This window comes from Carlito syrichta, unplaced genomic scaffold (assembly GCF_000164805.1).
Source record: "Carlito syrichta isolate Samal-C Ts95f unplaced genomic scaffold, Tarsius_syrichta-2.0.1 Scaffold289236, whole genome shotgun sequence".
In the NCBI taxonomy this organism is placed as follows: Eukaryota; Metazoa; Chordata; class Mammalia; order Primates; family Tarsiidae; genus Carlito; species Carlito syrichta.
The window spans coordinates 160,939-182,460 of NW_007233332.1; the positions used below are offsets into that span (position 1 = coordinate 160,939).

Sequence of the window (21,522 nt, forward strand, 5' to 3'; positions counted from 1 at the left end):
AATCTCAGCACTTTGGGAGGCTGAGGTGAGAGGATTGCCTGAGCCCATGGGTTCGAGAACAGCCTGGGCAACTTGGCAAGACCTCATCTCTACAAAAAATAAAAAAAATAGCTAGGTGTGGTAGTACATGTCTATAGTTCCAGCTACTTGGAAGACTGAAGTGGAAAGATCGCCTGAGCCCAGCAGGTCAAGACTGTGGTGGCCGTGAGCGTGCCACTGCACTTCAGCCTGGGCAACAGAGTGAGACTTAGACTCATAAAAAAAGAAATTTTTTTTTTTGAAAATTGAAAGTTAAAAGCAGATTCAAGTGTGCAACAGATGGTGAATGATGGGGGAAAGACTTATAACTGTGTTTTCTATTGTGGGATTATAATTTTAAAAGGGGAGATCACAAGATTGAAGGTGGAAACATAAGCTTAGTTGATAAAACATGAATGTGTCACTTGTAAATGTATTCAATCAATAAAGACAGTAAGAAAGAAATTCTGGGCTTATTCTGCCATGATTCTTAAGCCATTTTACCTAAGAAAAAATGTTCAAATTTTTGATAAAAGAAGCATAACTTGTTGGATAAAAGGAGTGTATCTCAAAATCCTGAAATGGTTCATGCAATCAAATAATACATAAAAACCAGATAAAGACAACTTAAAAAAAATTATCTATAAGCCCTATTTTTGGTATTCATTACTTTTTTCTCTTACATGTAATAATATTTGCTTTCTATTTATCTGTGTAAATCACTAGGCTTACTATTTTTCTTTGGAATGTGATATTCCAAAACTTTTAGGAAAAATACATGATTATGATTTATGCTTGGCTTACAAAAGCTGGTCACTTCTAAAACCAAAGACAACCATAGATACATTAACAATATTTTCTATTGAGTCTCTAAAAAATAGGAAAGAAGGAAAATGATATTAGGAATGCTTTCAGGCTGGGTGTGGTGGCTCAAGTCTGTAATCCCAGCACTTTGGGAGGCCAAGGTGAGTGAATTGCCTGAGCCCGCAATTTGAGAACAGCCTGGGCAACTTGGCAAGACTTCATCTCTACAATAAAAATCAAAAAGTAGCCGGATGTGGTAGTGCTTGACTATAGCTCCGACTACTTGGAAGGCTGAGGCAGAAGGATGACCTGAGCCCAGCAGGTTGATGCTGGGGTGGCCATGAACACTACAGCCTGAGTGACAGAGTGAGACTCCAACTCAAAAAAAAAAAAAAATTATTTCAGAAAAAAATGCATAGTGACATTTGAATTTGGCTTAAGTATACTATAACATCTTTATGTTACAACTATCTTATCAACAAGCTATAAAGATGGTAAAATTTTCTATCATTTTGTTATAATTTTTGGAACTTACTTTCAAAATCCAGGAAAAAATGTGGATAGTTTTCAATTTCCCTGGTAAGGACTTTGAGCAGGTTTCCCATCCCAGCAAACCTAGGAAAGGTAACACAAAAGCAAATACCATTAGCAGTATAAAAAACAGACATGCATAAATATCATGGACTCCCATAGCTACCTCTGAATACCAGAAAGAAAGCATCTCCATCCCAGGGGATGAGTAATAACTTAGCAACTCATTTCTGAACTGGTAGCAGATACTAACTATCTCTGAAGTGTTGGATCATTAAAACTTAGGGACATCTGGCCTAAACCATACAAAGTATGACAATGATAAAAATGCCATAAGTTCTCTCTCTGGAGAATACATTTGTACGCTGTGTCCCATTCACTATTTCTTAAAAAAATGACCAAACAACATTCTATTAAAGAATCAGATACTTCAATTACTTAGGTGGAAAATTCTTCAAAGTCCTTCCTTTTTCCCTTCACTAATCCCTGGAATCCTTACAGCTAATATTTCAGCTTTGCTTTGTTTCCTTTCCATCAATGTGGAACATATCATGTTGATGGACAAGCACAACAAAAGGGCCTTATTAAAACATCTGTCCAGAAAAGTAAGTTTCTTGAGCTTGTGAGGAACACGTTTAGAAAACACAGATATACAGTCCCAGAAATTCATTTTGATGTGTATGGAAGGCCAGATTTCTCAGGAGGTGTAGCTTGTAGACAAGTTAGGGGCATTTATAATTTGACATTTCAGTGGTGATGAGATTGGGTGCTTCACACAGCTTAAAAATGGAAAGGCATAATATCTAAAAAATTACTCTCAATGAAATTGTAGACTAAGATACCTAAGACAATTGCACATGTGTATCAAATAAACAGAAATACAAATTTGGTACATGTCTGCAGTCTTTACCTAAAACTATAGTTAAAACGTAGTTGTGTGTGTGTGTGTGTGTGTGTGTGTGTGTGTGTGTGTGTGTGTGTGTGTTTTGAGTTGGAGTCTCACTCTGTCGCCCAGACTGGAGTGCAGTGGCTGCTCCCGGCCACCGCAGCCTCGACCTGCTGGGCTTCCGGTGATCCTTCCACCTCAGCCTTCCAAGTAGCCGGAATTACAGGCATGTGCTACCACGCCCGGCTGATATTTTGGTTTATTTTAGAGATGAGGTCTCGCTACCCAGGCGGTTCTTGAACCTGCAAGCTCAGGCAATCCACTCACCTCAGCCTCCCAAAGGTGCGGGATTACAGGCTGAGCCACCAAGTCCGGCTGTGTGTGTGTGTTTTTAAGCAAACAGCAAAATTTCTACTGCTCTTAAATCTAGACACTAAACTATCTTCTTAGGTAAGTCACTCATCCACCTATTCAAGCAGCAGTTAGATGTTGGGCATTGTGCCCTTGGGAAAGAATTTCTCTAATTCTGCTATAAGTGAACTTTCGTGACTTAGATACCTCATTATGTGAAGGGTCAATCTGAAAAAAATCACTGAACCAGTGCAAGGGAACTGCAGGGCTGCAATTTCCTATGGATCAGGCTTCTGATAGTGTTTATGGTGATATAAGGAATTTCTAAAAATACATCACTCTAAGAAATATATGGTGAAAAAGGATTACTCTGTATATGAGATTATGTATTATAGCAAGTGGTGTAATCTGGTCTCCAAAATCCTCCACTGAGAACACATTCATACATTTGCAGGCATCCTCCATGGTCTAACTCACGAACGCACAACCAGGAAAGGGACTGTCTGTGTCTACTCCCAGCTATTTCCTGTTACCTCTGTTACCCAGGACAAAAGACTTCATTTCTGTAGGCCTCAATTTCCTCACCCATCAAATGAACTTTTGTAATTTATGTCTTTCATCAAGTTGTGAGAATGTATAAGATAAAGTGTAAAATGCTTAGGACAGCACTTACAAGAAGTGCTGGAAAAAATGCTACGAGTTCCAACTATGATGACGATGATAGTTACCATCATCATGATTATCCTAATAGCTTTAAAATATTTATTTAGGATTAGCCTATGGGAGATGGATTAGATAGGCTGTACCTGGCTCTAGGGCAGTGAACAAAGACAAATGGAGAGATAGCGAGGAAAACATTTCTAACGATTAGAGTTGTTTGACTACTGAGTGATATCTTCTGAAATAGTAGCTTTCTACTAAGACCAGGAGTTCAAGACCAGCCTGGGCAAATAGGGAAATTCCCATCTCTACAAAATGTAAAAAATTAAAAACAAAAACAAAAAAAGGCATGGTAATGCATGCCTGTAATCTCAGTTACTAAGTAGGCTGAGAAGGGAGGATCACCTGAGCCAAGGAGTTCAGGGTTGCAGTGAACTATGATTAAGCCACTGAAAGTAAGCTTTCTTTCGCTGGAGGTATTTAAGAAGAAATACGCTATATCAGCCCTTGACAATGTTGTAAAATGAGTTATGCGCAGGCAGAAGGTTGGACTCGATACTTTTTAGAGGTTTCCCACCTTGAGGTGCCTGAATATTATGGACATGCATGCATGCATGTACACACACATACAATGGGAGACAAACACAATATTTTTATTTTCCAAATTAGTCTTCCCTGTCTCTTCTGTCATTCGTTCTTTCCTCTGCTGCTTTTATGCACATTTCCTTTTAAGACATTTTGAGCAAAGCCTTGTATGAGGTAGGGTCTGCCAAGTTAAAGCTTGGACCTGATAGAATTCACCCCCACCAATGGCAGCATTCACAAGCTCTCCTGGGTCTCTAGGAAATAATCCATTTTTGGCTTCACAAACACTTCCTACTTAGATCTGGAGGCACTTCTTGTAGGAAGATGATTCTACTGTTTAGTAGCAGCCCTGACTTTCATACAAAGTGCCTTAATGAAAGTTAAATATTCTTAATTTCCCTAACTTCATGCTATGAATGTGTCATAAGAGACCTGCATGGATTTAGCTTTCTCCTAAAATTCTGTCTTGTACGTAATTTTATTGTCAGAGTACTTGGGTGGAAAATATTTCAAGACTTTGAAATCTATAACAGACTAAAACAAACACATGTGAAAATACATCCAAATATTAGCTATAGGATTCTATCTCTTTAAAAAGGTTATCTGAATGGGTTGTCTGATGTGGTCAAATATTTTGGAACATGATTTTAACATCAACCAAATTCAATTACTTGGAATTCCCAGGATTCTAGATGAGTCACTTCTTAAACCAAAATGTCTAAAACATGACTGCGGACATTATGTAGAAGTGGATTTCAAGTCTAGTCCTGTAGAATCTAGAAAACGTGTTTTAAACCCAATGCAAGTCCTTGAGTTAGTACAGAAATATTTCATATCATCTCCTTCATGACAAAACGATTTTATGTTTATTGCCCCTTTCAGCTTGACAACAATCTATGGAAGTATCTTTTGGTTTAGGGACATCTACAAAGTGAGTTGTTACATCATCACATAAATGGTCACCAACTAGAGACCTTGGTTATTTTTAACAGGACCCAGGGTTCCCCTTCAAAGTCCCTTCACCTATATTCTTCATGACAGAGACTCTCCAATCCTTTCAAGCAGAATCTTGGTAAATACAAAATCCATTATTATGTCTGACAGTACTAGTGAGATGACGTCATTAATATAGAGGTTTTTACAATTGTTTTACCACATTCAACAAAAGAACTTCAGGTCAGTTGATGTACACTGCTAGAGCATGCAAGTATATAATGGAAGTGTGGGGGAGATGAAAATGGAATAGTAAGATAATGGCAGAGGCCGAGGAGCACATGGACATAAGTCATCCAGCCATTTGGCGGAGAGAGCACATCAGTTTAGATCTGAACTTCTGGACAGCCAAAGAAAAGAAGAAAAATAAGGTCCCTTTCAAGATTTGGTGTTCAGAAAATAAAGACAAACAGGTTACCCAGGAGAAGTACAACTTTTGTTTTCCTGAAAAATAATCATAGCTAAGGAGGAGTCAAGACAAAGAGGAACCACCTCTGGCTAAGAGGAGAGGATGCACTGTAGAGGAGTCATCTCTGAGGATGAGCTGAGTCTCAGATCTCCCGTGGGCAGAGCAGTCACTTTACAGCCAAATGACTGGCAGAACAACCTGATTAGTTGGGTGTGTACTCTGGAAAGCTGGGAACGCTGGTTTCTACATTCTGTTTGGTGATTCCATGGCCACCCTCCTAATATGACCTGCTGCTGGGTCTGTCCCAAGAGACGACAGCTATTTGCCACTTTTCCCTGTGGTGTGGAAGCTTATATCAGAGGGAATAAGCAAACTAGCAGCTGCCCTGAGCTCCCTAGGAGGACTTTACCCTGAATTACTTAAAGTGATGATGATCTCCGGTAGTTTCCATAAATAAAGAAGCTGTTTATGTAAGTTTCTGGGGACAGGGAGTATCTCCCCAATAATAAAAGTGGAGAAGAAGAAACATTTGAAAAAGGAGAGAAGTATGGCAAAAAATGTGGATAGAAAAAAACTAAAATATTAGAAAGAAAATCCATAAAGGAGAATGATAAGAGATGTTTCAGGTATAAAATAGTTCAAACAGTAATTTGTAGAGCATTACTATTTGAAATTATTTGTAGAGTTTAAATATCTAAAACTAGTACGTTGTTTTTATTATAAAATTTAGTCATACTTATACACACACAAGCTCCCCCACACATATCACACACAAGCACACACACTTGACTCCCTTGATTTCCTTGGCATCTTCAGAGATCATTTCAGAGTAAAGTTCTCCTGGGACATACTGTAGTTACAGTGGTGCACATGACAGTTTTAAGATCTGAATTCCTTCCTGTGGGGAGGGTATGGTAGGCATAAAGCAGGGACAGAGCGTAAAGGTTGAGTATTCCAAATTCAAAAACCTGAAACCCCAAATGCTCCAAAATCGAAAAATTTTGAGCGCCATCATGACACTCAAAGGAAATAGTATGTACCTAATACATATTAAGGAAATGTGCCTTAGGTTTTTAATTTGGATTTGGGATGCTCAAGCTGTAAGTATAATGCAAATATTTCAAAATCTTAAAAAATCTGAGATCTGAAACATTTCTGATCCCAAGCATTTCAGATAAAGGATATTCAACTGTATAAGGTCTTGGCTGCCAGATGAAAGGACAGGAAAAGACATACATAAGTACTAATAAAGGAATGGGGCCTTGAAAGTAGACTCTCAGATTCCCTTACTTGGGATATTTCCTGCTTTGAAGAATGGTATTAAAAAGTAGTTTTCCTGTCTCCTTCTATCCATGACCATTCTGGATGGCCTTTTACTCTTAAAGACACCAATTTTCCATGCTTGGGTTTTCCAGGACTCTACCCCTTCTCTAACAAAGTACAGGTGTGTGGGCATCTGAGTCAGTCCTTTGGCATGATGGCTTCAGTTATCAGCTGGCCTATTTTTCCATGGTGTTGCAAGCTGGGGCTGACTAATAAAGATAAAGACACAGCCTTGAGAATCTGAAGCATAGAGTAGGTCAGAATAACAATATGGTCAACTGATGTTTTCAAGAGATGTATAGTGTAAGTAGTAGATAAATAAGAGCATAAAGGAGAGTGTTTGAAAGAGCCTCACCAATATAAGGCACTATCTAACTGCTCTGTTACTACATAGCAAGTCATTGCAGCTGTGAATCTTGGGTTCCTCATCTACATAACAGTAATATAATAGTGTCTTCCACATGGAACTCTTATAAGGACTAAATGAAAGAAGTGTGAAAGCACCATGTATACTGTAAAGTGCTGTACAAATATTAGCTCTAATTATCCAATATTACAGTTCATCTTATCGTTTAAATGAAGATAGTGAAGGAATTCAATAAATGCATGTAAAATTCTCAGAATCATATGATTTTATTTTTCAGGTTTGATCTCCCAAGATATATGACCCTTTATGCATATCTTCTTCGCACTAAGATATAACCAGGTACATGCTTATAGGTATTAAGTGCTGAAAGGAATTTTTCTACATGCAAGACACTGTATTTTAATTCATTTTCTTATTTTATATTCGAGATATACTTATGAGGAAGATACATTTCTTAAGGATTAGAAAACTTAGAATTATTAAAATTAAGGGGAGAAACTAATTGAAAAAAACATAAATTCTTATGAAAGAAAACTACATTTTCAAAAGGACAATATTTATATAAGTTTGTGATCATAAGAGACTGAGTCTTCAGATAAGTTAATATACATGAATAACCATTTCCAATGCAAAATTTCCAAGTATAAACAAATACATTTGAAAACATGAATAGTAAGGTTGCTTTTTTAGTAAACCCTCAAGTGATCATCAAAAATTCAAATTTTTAACCAAATGGTTGTGTCTATGCTTACACCATTTCATATGTATAGCATAAAGTCTAAGAAAAACATAAATATCTAAAGAAGAAAATCTAATCAAAGTGGTTCATTAAATAGCTCTACTGAAAAGAAATGAAATGTCAAAGAACAAAGGTTAATGCAGATTTTTCCAGCAATCTAAAGAAGAAGGGGGCTTGGGATTGCTGCCAACTCTGAACCCAGGAGATCTGGTTCACCTTCTTCAAGGCTGACTCTTTTGTTGACAATGACCTACTTAAATTCAAGGAAAAAGCAATGCCTACTCCAAGGAAAGGTAATGTGGTAACAGTTTGGTGGCAAGTTTCTCCTTCTGTCTTTGAGTTTTTAATAAAAAATGCCACCTTTAACAATTACCTTGAGAGAATTACTCCATCACTTGTTGAACACCCTCAATACACTGAGTACTTGTGAGGGAAGCCACAGTCACAGTGCCCACGTGATCCACAATCTACTTAGGGTGTCAGCACAGCTTTAATTAAACAATGTAATCTATCCAAAAGCACACAACATTCCTGACAATCAGTGCTCAAAGATGTTAATTAAATGTGAAAATAATAATATGTACCTGACACAAATTAAGCACCAATCAGAGTTATTATTATTACATACGAGAGAAAAAAGAATGTCAGCATCTTACTAAGTGCCCACTGTGTGCCTGGCACTAAGCTTGGGGCTTTCACACACATTATTTCATGTAAACCTTACAGCAGCCTTCAGGTAGCTACAGTTATCTTTACATTGATTGGGAGGGAAAAAAGGCTCAAAATAGCTAAACAACTTTCCAAAGAGCACAAGAGAATAAATGACAGTCAGATTTGATTTTGAAAGTCTGGGAATCCAGAGCCTACGTTCTTTCCTGCACAGGAGACCTGGGGCTCCAGACCCCTAGAAGGACTGTGCTTGGGGACTTCAGACAGTCCATGGTCTCCTGGAAGTGCATGTGGGACACTGTTTTGCTGAATGGATGCGTTCATTTTTCTGGGGAGAGAGTATACAGCATCCGTTAGATTCCAAGGGCTCTGCTCTACACTCCTGTTGCTCAATGGTACATAAAGGGCAGGTGTTTCTTCAGGAACCGAAAGAAAGAAAACCACATGGGGTGAGGTCTTGTGGAAAAGTCTGCTTGGCACAAGTGAGTTGCCACCAAGATGTGAATACTTGGAATGTGGGTTGGCTGAAAAAAGCCCTCCAGCTAGGAAGAGATTAGAAGCCTGAGGAGGGGAACACAAGATAGAAGTTGGGCGATGCATCAAGCCCTCCAAAAGCAGAAGACTTATTCCTCAAGATTCATTTACTACACTAGTATTTTGAGATAGGTTCCTTAAACTTTTTTTTTCCCCAAGTAATCTAGAAGAAGGGTGTTTTTCTAATCACTTTAGGAGTGGCAGTGGTGCCTCTAAAGATTGCCTGCATGTCCTTACCAAAGGAAGCACTTATCCTCAAGGAGTGACAATTTTGGATGTACCCATGGTATTTTCTATGACCACTTTCTTGGCACTCAGTTTAACACCACTTCTATGGGAGTTGGCTTTAAGGATACTCAGTGGAAAACAATGACTCTCTTAAAGAAATAATTAGCGGGTCACATTTCCAGTTTCAAAAAGGAGGAGATAATTCACACACACACACACACACACACACACACACACACACACACACACGCACACACACACACACACACACACACATGCACACACACACACACACACACACTTTATTCACTGTTTCAAACTCTATTTTTATTTAGAAGAAAAAATTTAAATGATAGCATAGCTGAATCACCAGAGTATAAAACCAAATAAAATCAAGCAGGGCTTATTTTTTAAAGAAGTGACCATAGTCTATGAAGACATTTGTTTTCTTTCTTTTTTTAAATTCATTTATTTATCATAAAGATGTGGGGTACAATTAAGGGTTGGGTATATAAACACCGATCATGCAGGTACCCTATTCTATTTGTTTTCTATAACGAAACATAGCAAAGGATACAGGCCCAGGGTGCAGGACAGTGTGAATGATGACCTTTGCCTGTGTGCACCAATATTTCAATGCTCAATTTTGATGATTAGATAACAAGTACCTAGGAGATTTCTTTTTTGGCTATGACCATTTGAAAGGAGAATTCCCAAGTCAATACTGCTGTTTATCAAGAAAGAACAGAAGGTGAGAAAATAAATAAATAAAACAGCAACCCTACCAAGGTTTCTTTTCCAAATTTTTTTCTTAAGGTCTGAGATTATAATACTCATCTCTGCCAGAAAATAAGGCCTCTATCAGAAGGGATGGATTTTCTGAGCATTTTGAATGATCCAATGCCTTCTATTCTAGAATCTACAATATTTTCAGATTATGTATAACTCAGTATTTTGGGAATTGAGAAGTCCTGGTTGATCCAAGTTTTTTTTGGGGGGGGTGGGCAGCACAGCATTTAAACTACAAACTAATCATGAATACAACAATGGCATCTAGGTATTAATATTTGTATAACCTCACATCTTTGTCAAAGATGTATCTGGCTGCATTTATCCTCAATATGAGCATAGGTCAGAGACAGGGAAGGTACAATTGGACACACTTTACAGATTACAAACTCCATGGACTAGGTAAAGTAAGTAAGTGTCCTTCTCCAGGTCTTCCAGATGGATTCTGGACTTGTCGACTTACCATATCACTGCATCCTCAAATTTCATCAGAATATACTCCATTGGGGCCATCTTTTTAAAGCTCTAATTGGGGCCATCTTTTTAAAGCTCTAATTTTACAAAAAAGAAACAAAAAAAGAAGACTTGCCCAAGAGTCCACAGCACATTAGGACCAAAGAAGAAACTAGAATAGAGATGGTGTGTCTATTCATCTCATGCTCTGTCCACTAACACAGAAAGTAAATGGGACATCAACCCCATTTTTTAAGACATAAAAATAAAAGGTACAGTGAATTGCTGTCAGTAGGCAGTTTCTGCTCCCTGTTCCAAGGTCTCCCTAGAGCATGCTGAACTCAGAACACTCACTGATCCCAAACAAAGACATACTTGCAAGTAGTTCAGACCAATTTCCCACACTTCTCTCCCTCCCCATCTTGATTATCCTAATGCAGATACTAGGCAAAGCTTGCCTTGTGTCCTGCAAACAGCCTCAACCTGATCTTCCACAGTCTTGTCTCTCTCCCACTCACTTCCATACGTCTAACAGAGCCATCTTTCTAAACACAAATCTGATCGGTTACTTTCTTAATATACTTCCATGGCTACCCAGTGCCTGCAGGATAAAATGCATCAAAATGCATGCATTGGGCACAGAAAGCTTGGCCTCTGTCCTCTACTTCCTTACTCGGCCCCTTCTTCCCCTCCACCTGCCCCTGCCCCTCCACTCCAGCCACCTCCTGCCCTTCCCTAGAGGGGTGCTGCTGTTGATTGCCTCACGGCCTTTGCGCCAGCTTATCCTGCTTAACATCTCTAATGATCTGCAGGACAGAGTGATGAGAGTGCTTCTTATATTCCCATATTTTAATTTTCCCAACAACTGTACAAGGCAAGAATGGTTATTACCCCCACTTTAGAGAGAAAGAAATTTGAGATTTAGAAACTTGCTGACACTCACAAGGGATAGAACAGGGTGTGAAATTCAGGGCTATCCAACCTCTAAGCACTGGTTCTTGACAGCTGCCTCCTCTACATTTCCTTTCAAATAAGAGGGTAGAGATAAGGACCCTTGGAAGGACCCCTGAGCCCTGCCTACCCTTCTATGCTATGCCAGCAAAACAAAACCCACTCCCTCAAGTGAGCAGCTTCTCTATGCTCATCTGGCAGGCTGTGTGTGCCATGTGATGGTGCCCATCAGAGCAAATCAGATTATCTATGCTTTTTCCTGCATGTCCCTGAATGGTAGGTCTTCTTGGGTACGACTGTCTTTATACTACCTCATTGTATTACCAGCACTTAGGGAAGGGTCTGACACAGAAAGTCCTGGAAAAGAAATTTTTAGGATTGTTCTGACCAGGAGTTCCCAAGCATCAGTCCCTCCAAGGCAACATGAGAAAAATAAAGTCTACATCATGAACCTTTAGAAAGCTGAAGGTATTCAAACATTTCCATGTTACAGTGCTTTCATTAATCTTAAAAAATGATAGCACCAGTTGTATCCTAAATTCACAAAGTTTATTTTGAAATTTTACTGATATGTTATGATACCCAGAAATCTAGGAACACTCACTTGGTCAGTGATTTGGGCAGGGTTGGGAGCAGAGCTACAAGTGTGACATGGTCAGTGTGACATGGCCAGTGAACCTGTTGCCTGTCACTTCGTTCCACCATCAGTCTGATCTTCTAACTACCACGGGACCCTGAGATGTCCCCAGCAGAGTGGAGGAAAACAGTCCAGAGTTAGCTTTAGGAATGTTTCTGGGTACTGGATATGATTTTAGGAGGGAAATTAAGACAATCTACCTTTTGAGCTGATCAACAAGGTTCAGAGCTAGAGAAAGTCCTGATGAGAGGCCAGAATGACTGCTGCTGTCGGTGACATCAGAGCTTTCAGACATCCCACACAGCTCTGCAAAGCCAGTGATACCTCTGGCTTCTCCCATGCCATGGGCATCCAGGGGGTATCCCTGGAGGAAAGGCCCAGCCCGACACATCTAGTATTCAGAAGACTAAGATATACTTTAGGTTCACCGCAGAGTCCCTAATACAATATTTACACGACCTGACTGTTTTGAATTATGAGTAATACAAACCACCAGCTTCCACTTAACCATCAACACATAGCACATACAAAACAGGTGGTTTTAAAAAATACTTTTCAACTGAAGTAAAGGTGCATATCTTAAATGATATAAGCAGCTGCTTTTCTGGGGGGCCGGGGGGTGCGGGCATCGATATGCATCAGTGGAATGAAGTAGCTCAGCTTATAAATTCTGGGAGCCTGAATCTGCTCAACCAGGTCAGTGACTGTAGCTAGTTGGGCTGGGCTGCAAGTCGCTGCGCCGTCTGCCATTTTTGCAATGAAGTCATGAGGTTTTCTGTTCCATTGTCGAATGTGTTGCCAAGAATCCAACAGATGATTTCATTCCAAGATGGAGGAAAACTGAAGTGGAGTGAGTCTATTAAGCACTTTCATCTGACAATAAAAATGAGTTAATGGCTAAAATGTGTTTTCAAAACGTTTTAACACTACAAGTAATGGTGCTCAAATGGGAAAATGCCTCGAATATTCTCATCAATCATTAATACCATGATGTCCCTCAAAAGGGCTTGGCATTCCCTGAGGAATACAAGCTGCTGGAGTCCTGTTGTAAGGCAATCCATGGGAATTCTCAAAAAAAAAAAAAATACCAAGAGACCATTATGGAACTGAACAATTAAGTGCAGGTTTAAAATAGTTCTTTCAATGTCTGAGTTCAGTTTTCTAAAATAGACTATTACCCCATCATAGCTAATTTTCCCATAAACATCAATATTGCAGCAGCAAAAAGTATCGAGAAATGAGGGCAAAATAATTAGATTATTTTTTAGGGAATGAAAGTCAATGTGTCCCCCAATATCAAATGCTAGTGAATATGGAAGCAATCAGACTGGAGCTCAGCTCAGCCCACGGCTGGGAAGTCATTAGTGAATTTGTTCCTTTCCACTTGTGAAATCAAGAACACACTTATGAGGAAACTGCTGGATAAGTCTGCTTCTTACCTAAGAGGGCTGACAGTCTCAGCCCACCCAGGCCAGTTCTGCCTAGTTTCAAAGGGAAGGAGACCCCAAGTGCAGAGCAAGGGGCCCCAGAGGCACGATTGCTCATCTTGGAGATGCTGTTCACTTACTGTGTAAGGTTGGGCAAGGCGTTCCTCCTCTCTTGGGTGGCTTCCACATCAAGAGAGAACGCCTTTCACTGGGCTGTTCTGACAGTGAATTAGATTAACCATATTGTCAGTTCTCTTGGATTACAAACCTCCTTTCTCCAGAATTCTTCCTTGGGTCCTTAAACGCACAACAGCCAGGACCCTCTTCTTCAGGAGTGAGGCTGCCATGTGCATCCTTGGTCAACCTCTTCTTCCGACATGCTTAGGGCCTATCTCCTTGCTCTTCCCTTATCTCTTTTAATGTCCTTCCTCAACCAGAACTTTAAGTCTTGGGCTCCAGTGTTCTTTCTCACACCTTTTCTCTCTCCTTGGTAAGACCCTCCTCAATCTGACTTTCACCCATGGGCTGACGACTTCTCTGGCCTCACACTGGACCTGATGTCCCCAGATCCAGGCACATCGATCCAAGTGAATGTCCCATAAGCACAGAAATTTGGGGAGGGCCATGGAGCCCCCACTTTCTGCCCCCCCCAAAGTCCTCCTCCTCTCTCATTCATTTAGAGGCATCATCACCCTCCCAATTACAACAGCCAGAAAACTCAGTGTCATCTGAGATTTCTCCCCCTCCCCCCTGCACTCCCCAGATCCACTCTCCTGCCAACCTCTACCAGTTTAGCTTTCCATGCCTCCCTCAGATTCTTGCTCTCCAACTTGGTGCCTTTAGTCCTTGTCACCTCCAGACAGTATCCTCCCCTCTCCCTCCTCCCACCATTCCAGCAAGGGGTATTTGAGGCCTTCAGATCACTCACCGGTCTCTGAACATATTACAGGGAATGTCATGTAAAACATGAGTGCTGATGAACTAAATCTGTTTCATCTTTGTTATTTTACAATGGAACCCACCCTCCACCCTTCTATCCCCCTCCTCCACACAAAAGTCTTCTTGTCTCTGCCTGGCTTTTGTTCCAGAGGCAACAGCATCACATATTTGTTCTTGAAGTTTCTCTGCCTCCATAGTTCTCTATCAGGTGGCAAATTTCAACTTATCAGGTCAAGGCACAGGGAAGTGAGGTATTACTGAAGAGTCCTTCTGGGAAGCAAAAGCCCCTTGAAGAATTCAACAGCTCCGTGGCCACGGGTTGGCTCAATTCCAACACCAAAGTTTTCAGATGCTGAGGTTTTTTTTTTTGAGTTGGAGTCTCACTCTGTCGCCCAGACTGGAGTGCAGTGGCCGCTCCCGGCCACCGCAGCCTCGACCTGCTGGGCTCCAGCGATCCTTCCGCCTCAGCCTTCCAAGTAGCTGGAACTACAGGCGCGCGCTACCACGCCCGGCTGATTTTTTGATTTATTGTAGAGATGAGGTCTTGCTGCCCAGGCGGGTCTCGAACCCGCGGGCTCAGGCAATCCACTCACCTCAGTCTCTCAAAGGCGCGGGATTACAGGCTGAGCCACTGAGCCTGGCTCAGATGCTGAGTTTTATTAAACTGGGGCCCACTAGGGTACCAAAGGAGGCTTTGGAATTGACATGTCAGTGTTAGGGGAATTTGTTCCTAGGGCAAATTTATTTTGGAGTGTGGGGATGTAAAAAATTATATTAGCACCAAAACAAAAAAAAATTCAACAAAAGTCATTTTACAAACTAAAAACCTAAAGAATTTGAAAGCAAGGGAGGTCGGCATGCTCCGTGAAATCTCAAGCATCAAGAACGTTCAAGCCGGGCTCGGTGGCTCAGCCTGTAATCCCATGCCTTTGGGAGGCTGAGGTGAGTGGATTGCCTGAGCCCGCGGGTTCGAGACCCGTCTGGGCAGCGAGACCTCATCTCTACAATAAATCAAAAAATCAGCTGGGCGTGGTAGCTTATGCCTGTAATTCCGGCTACTTGGAAGGCTGAGGTGGAAGGATCGCCGGAGCCCAGCAGGTCGAGGCTGCGGTGGCCGGGAGCGGCCACTGCACTCCAGTCTGGGCGACAGAGTGAGACTCCAACTCAAAAAAAAAAAAAAGAACATTGAAAGTGCCAAAACCGCACTTGAAATCTCACAGATAGGTGTGGCTCGGCTTTTGTTTCCATTTTCTGAGAGGAGCAATTGCTTTGATTTCAAATTACCTTTCACTGTAAACACAATTTATGTTTTAAAATAGAAGCCCTGGGAAGTCTGGGTCAAGAAAGGTGGATGAGGTGGGAGTCTGCAGTGGTGAGGGTGGGTCACCCAGCGAGGGGGCGAGGGTGCTGCTTCCCTAGATAGAAGCCAGGGGGCAAGCAGGACCTGGGGTTCGCTGGGTAGAAGAAAGGCATGTTTTCCTGCAAATGCTTTCTCAGCTAGCTGTCGAATGTGAGTGGACATAAGTTTTTAATTGGTAGTCAAGGCAATAATACCTGCCTGAAGCTCTCTTTCAAGTTTCAGCCCTTCTGCTAAAGCTTCCTTGAATCCTCTTTGCTTCAGTCACATCAAAATATGGATGTACCAAGGTCTCCTACCTCTTTTTTTTTTTTTTCCTGCTCATGCTGTTCCCTTTGCCCAGAACACCCTTTCCCCTCTCTGTCTGTGGATGGCTTGTCTACCTTTCAACCAAATCAAACAGCACTTCTTCCCAGATCCTCCCCTGTCCCCGGGCAGAAGTGACCACCTTTCCAGCTGTGGATTTTTTCTAGGACTCAGTCTGACTCACTGTCAGCGTGTTAGCCATTTCAGCCCCTCCTGCTCACCCTCCCCAGCCAAGCACCCCGCACAGGTCCAAAACATGGCACTCTTCATGTCCGGTCCCTAAGATGGATCTGAAGAGCTGGATTAGTAGCCACTGCCTAGCAACGACAGCAAAGATGTCACCACAAACAAACTGAGCAGAGAAAACAGTCATTAGTAAGAGGGACGGGTCAGAGAAAATAAGCATTTCCCAAAATATAAATATTTGGGGAGGCGTGTGACCGTTTTGTTTTAGGATCACAGACTACTTTGAAAATCTGAGGAAAACTGGCTTTCTCAGAAAAACGCGCACATGCACAGAATGATATCGTTCCAGAAGGTACAACACACATGCTGAAGCTCGGAAACAAGGAAGTCCCTCATCTATTTTAAAAATCACACATTTCAGTTTATAGATGGCCAAGCAGAATAATGAAGGAGTTTTCCAGTGTGTGCACCCTGGACTAGGCCTCTTTACAAAGAAAAAGGAATCTCGGTGGCTCAGCCTGTAATCCCACGCCTTTGGGAGGCTGAGGTGAGTGGATTGCCTGAGCCCGCGGGTTCGAGACCCGCCTGGGCAACTCGGCGAGACCGCATCTCTACAATAAATCAAAAATCAGCCAGGCGTGGTAGCGCGCGCCTGTAGTTACAGCTACTTGGAAGGCTGAGGCGGAAGGATCGCCGGAGCCCAGCGGGTCGACAGAGTGAGGCTCCAACTCAAAAAAAAAAAAAAAAAAGAAATCACTTAACAGAAACAGCATGAGCTCTGGAGACCTCGGGAGAGTCCCTCTGATCTTTTAAAGCTGAATTCCCCTTGTGGGTAACATGCAAATCAGAACACTTCCTTTTGAGTGTTGTTACTGAGTAAGATAATGCAGGTAAAAGGACAGTAGTATCTGGCAGGCAGAAGGACCCGGCAACAAATAGCAGGTATCCGCGCCCCCTGCCTTTCATCTGAAGAATTGCAACCACAATGCAAACAAGTCACTTCCCTTTTAGCAATGAATTCTGCACCGCCGCTTTGGAGCCGGGGAAGAAAGCCAACTCAGACCACCGCCTCGGCGAAAAGGGGAGGCTGGTTGCGGAACGGCTGCTGAGGGCTCATTCGCATGGCTATTAATCATACAAGAGCCCATTTATGACAAACGCGGTCACTCCCTTTGCATGACAAGGCGCATGGGTCCACAGAGCCCCATTATCCAAAAAAAAAACCAGAGCATTGTGGGCGACGCGGGCGAAGCCGAGTGCACATACACAAGCGGACATTGTAAGGCTGTTTGCACAACCCCGCCGTGCTCCTCGCGGATTTCCTGTCAAGGAGACATTTAGATCTCACAGAGTCGGCTGCAGACATTTGCTCATTCAACATGGCTTCGGTCAGCGGGCTGCAGAAACCCGGTGCACGGTTCCCTCTGCTGGTCATCCCTTAGAACTGCATGCCAGGGACGCTGAGACTAAAGCACACAAGGGTGTTCTCAGGGTCCCAGGCTCTTCTCTCCCTTTTCTTTTCTTTCTTTCTTTCTTTTTCTTTTTTTATTTTTGGCCGGGGGTGGGGAGTTGGAGTCTCACTCTGTCGCCCAGGCTCATGGCCACTCCAGCGTCGTCGACCTGCTGGCCTCCACCGATCCTTCCGCCTCAGCCTCCCAAGTAGCTGGAACTACAGGCGCGCGCTACCACCCCGGCCAATTTTTGATTGTAGAGATGAGGTCTCTCCAAATTGCCCGGGCTGGTCTTGAACCTGCGGGCTCAGGCCATCCACTGGCCTCGGCCTCCCAAAGTGCTGGGATTACAGGCTGAGCCACTGAGTCTGGCTCCCTTTCCTTTCTAAAGAGTGCAGGGAAGTGGGCATGAGCTTTGGGCTCTGTGAAACCCGAGTTCGGATTCCTGCATCGCAACTGTAACACGTATTAGCTACAGGACGTTGGAAAAGTCAACTTACCTCTCAGACCTTGGTTTCTAGATGGAGATCACATATGTTTCGACCACAGGACCTTTGCACTTGCTGGTCCTTCTGCCTGGAATGCTTTCCCCCAATGCACTTGCATGGTTTTTCTTTATATTTCTATTCAGGATGTTATTTTTCAATGGAGCCCAACCTAACTATTCTGTCCAAAATAGTACTTCACCCCACTCTCCAGTCACTCCCCCTATTTTTCTTTGTAGTATCGATCAACATTTATTCACTATCAACTTCTAGAATAGGGCTTGACACACAGTAGAAACTCCACCTATGTTGAATGAATGAAGACATTCGTTCATGAAGACAGCTTTCATGACTCTGCTGTAGCTACTCCTCCTAAAATAAGACATGAGTTTCTTCCTCCATATCACAGGGAAGAGGAGGTTCTTGGATCATTCTGATATTAAGACATGGTCTGTGGCCTCCAGGCAGTACAGGAGGGTAGTGTAGCAGAGGCCACACCCTTGGACTATTAAACACCTTGAACATTGAACTATATGTATTAAGTAAGGCTTCTAAGAGCAAATCAGCATAGGCGATGCCAGGGAAAGCCTCCTGGAGGAGCTAAAATAATTTGACCATCATGAGTCAAAGTATCTACTACTGTGCACTACCCAGAGCTGTTTCCACCCCTCTGGGTGTGGTCTGACCAGCAGGACTCCATCTTTCTTCCATTTGGACACAAAATCTCTACTGACGCAACCCAAGGTGGTGCTGAGGAATTCTGGAAAACATAGCACATTGCCAATGTGTGCTCATTTACATCCAACAGAATATGAAATTGAGTGCTTACTGCCTACTTAGCGAGCTGGAGAATAATAACAACTTCTGTAGAGTGTGTATATATTTTGTGCTAGGCATTGTGCTAAACATTTGACATACATTTGTCATACTTAATTCCAAAGTCAACCTCTTGGGGTATGTGCGATTACTATCTTCGTTTTACAAATGAGAACACTGAAGCAAGTTAAATAACTTGCCCAGGGTTACTCAGCTAGTTATCAGCAGAACTGGGATTCAAACATGGCCCATCATACCAGAAAACACATTCTAAGCCTCTATGTTATGCACATGTCTGATACTTCAGAGCTATTATTAGATGTTTCGGGGAAACCAAAAATGGCTTAAGTCATGACCCATGGCCTCTGGGCAGGACAGGAGGGTGGTGTTGCAGAGGCTACAAGGGACAATTGAACAGCTCTGGCGTTGAACCGTGTGTATTGGGTGAGGCTTCTAAGAGCAAATCACATTGGAGAAGCCTGGAAAAGCCTCCTGGAGGCTTTAAGAAGGTCACAGGAGATTCACTTGGGTAAGAACAGGGAAGAAGTAGTCATTTCAAGGAAAAAACCATGGTCCTAACAAGGGACAGCATGAATTCACAACACAGAAGGTATGCTTTGTGGGGAAGGAAAGAAAGAGAAGATCAAGAAAACTGGCTACGGGCTGATTATAGGACCTTTCAGACCAGAAAGCAGGTGCAGAAACGCTCCTGAGCAGAGATGTGGCTTGGCCCTCTGGGTAGGACAGAGGGCCAAGTTATGGAGTGCCCAGGGAGTCACAGGCATTGTGTTCTCGTCTCCCTGCAGTCAATGATTTGCTATGGGACCTTGGGGAAGGACATGTCCTTGCTTTGATCCTCACTGTTACTGTCTGTAATCCAACAGCACTGGGCCAGGTGAGCAGGGAACCTCCTCCCTGCTTCAGCATTCTAGGGTTTTATGCAGTGAGAATGTCCACAATTCCCAAATACGTATTTGGGCAACCTAATATGAGCCAGGTTCATCAGTAATGAGACACAATTTCAATCGCAGAAACAGAACCACATACCAAGAGCACCTCCACAGAGCGTCTATGGTCTTGTTCCATGAAGCCCTTTGGATTTCAAGTTATTCAGAAAGGGCAGGGGTGACAAAGTTCTAGCACTTTTGAGTACACCGTGCTATATCAGAATTGCCACTGCTATAATCAGAGAGTGCTATGGAGTTTATCTCTGTGAAAAGTAGTAATTCAGAAATCAGGAGGAATTGTTAAATGACTCAAGAGAAGCTGCCCTCAAAGCCTTGTACTTTCCTTCTTTCTTTCTTTTTTTTTTTTTTTTTTTTTGAGTTTGACTCTGTTGCCCAGGCTGGAGTGCAGTGGTACACTCACGGCCACCACAGCCTCGACCTGCTGGGCTTAGGCGATCCTTCCACCTCAGCCTTCCAAGTAGCCAGAACTACAAGTGCATGCTACCACGCCCAGCTTATTTTTTGATTTATTGTAGAGATGAGGTCTCACCAAGTTGCCTCAGCTGGTCTCGAACCCCTAAATTCAGGCAATCCTCTTGCCTCGGCCTCTCAAAGTGCTGGGATTACAGGATGAGCCACCGCCCTCAGCCAGCCCTTGTACTTTCAAAGCATCAAATGTCATGAAATGCACCAACATTCCAACTACAAATTATTTTCATATTTTCAATAAAGCAGGCCCCCGAGGGTCCATATGAAGCAACACTTGTACGGCCCACTTTACTCTTATGTGTCCTGAAAGGTCTGATACAATTATTTCTCTAATTCAGTTTTTTCTCTTTGGAATCCTAGAAGCAGCTGATGACCTGCCCATCTGCAGCCTTAGGAGCCCAAATTAGCTCTCCCTACAATGATGACAAAGTAAAATTGTAACATCAAGGCAATAAGTTGTGGGTAGTTTGCAAATACCAAAGCTATGTCCATTGGCTTTTAAAAAAAAAAAACTGCCACAAGATGACTAAACAATGCTGAGGATAAGGGTCCCAAGGCTTGGGAAGTCTGCCTACACTGTAGCATTTGGTTGGAATACGTTATAAACATTTTCAAAATGTCTAGAAATGGTAAGTAGAACCCAAAGCTCTGTATAATTGGCAAAACTGTATTGACTCTGCTTAGTTATCACTTGACATTTAATTCAATTCAGCTGGCACCCCACCTCCACCCAAATCCAACAACCCCCCTTCACCCTTGCCATGTGTCCCCAAAGGAGGACGGGCCTCTCCTTTCTTTTGGCCCTAGTGTATATGCCCTGTAGATCTTGTATATATTTGTGTCAAAACCACAATATTCACACAGGTCTGCTGAGCTCCTCGAGGGCAGGTGTAACCATGGCTCCACCTTCCACCCCTAGCACAGTTCTCAACATGGTATGGAAAGTCGGTGACTAGTCAGAGAATAAACACCACTCTTGAGACTAGAGCTCAATAAAATGTGGTCCCTGTGATTTCAGACAACTGTGACAGGGTTCAAAGACAACTGTGACCGGGAAGCCCTACTGAGGACCACTGGCTAGGCAAAGTGTTTGGGGACGGGGTTCCAGAAGAAGAAGTGACTCATCCCGGCTAAAATAATCTGGGAGGACTTCCTGTAGACTGGGGGGGGGGGGGGGGCCAGGGGGGGGGGG

At 42.5% G+C, this 21,522-nt stretch overlaps 1 protein-coding gene across 1 annotated transcript in view; it reads right to left on the reverse strand.

The window, feature by feature from the left end:
* FAM49A (family with sequence similarity 49 member A) overlaps positions 1-21,522 on the reverse strand; it is a 70,547-nt gene that overhangs the window by 34,164 nt on the left and 14,861 nt on the right. The window contains exon 2 of the mRNA XM_008054205.2: positions 1,358-1,437. Within this exon, the coding sequence (XP_008052396.1) occupies positions 1,358-1,427 (70 nt within the window). The 5' untranslated portion in view covers positions 1,428-1,437. The remainder of the gene's footprint in view (positions 1-1,357; positions 1,438-21,522) is intronic.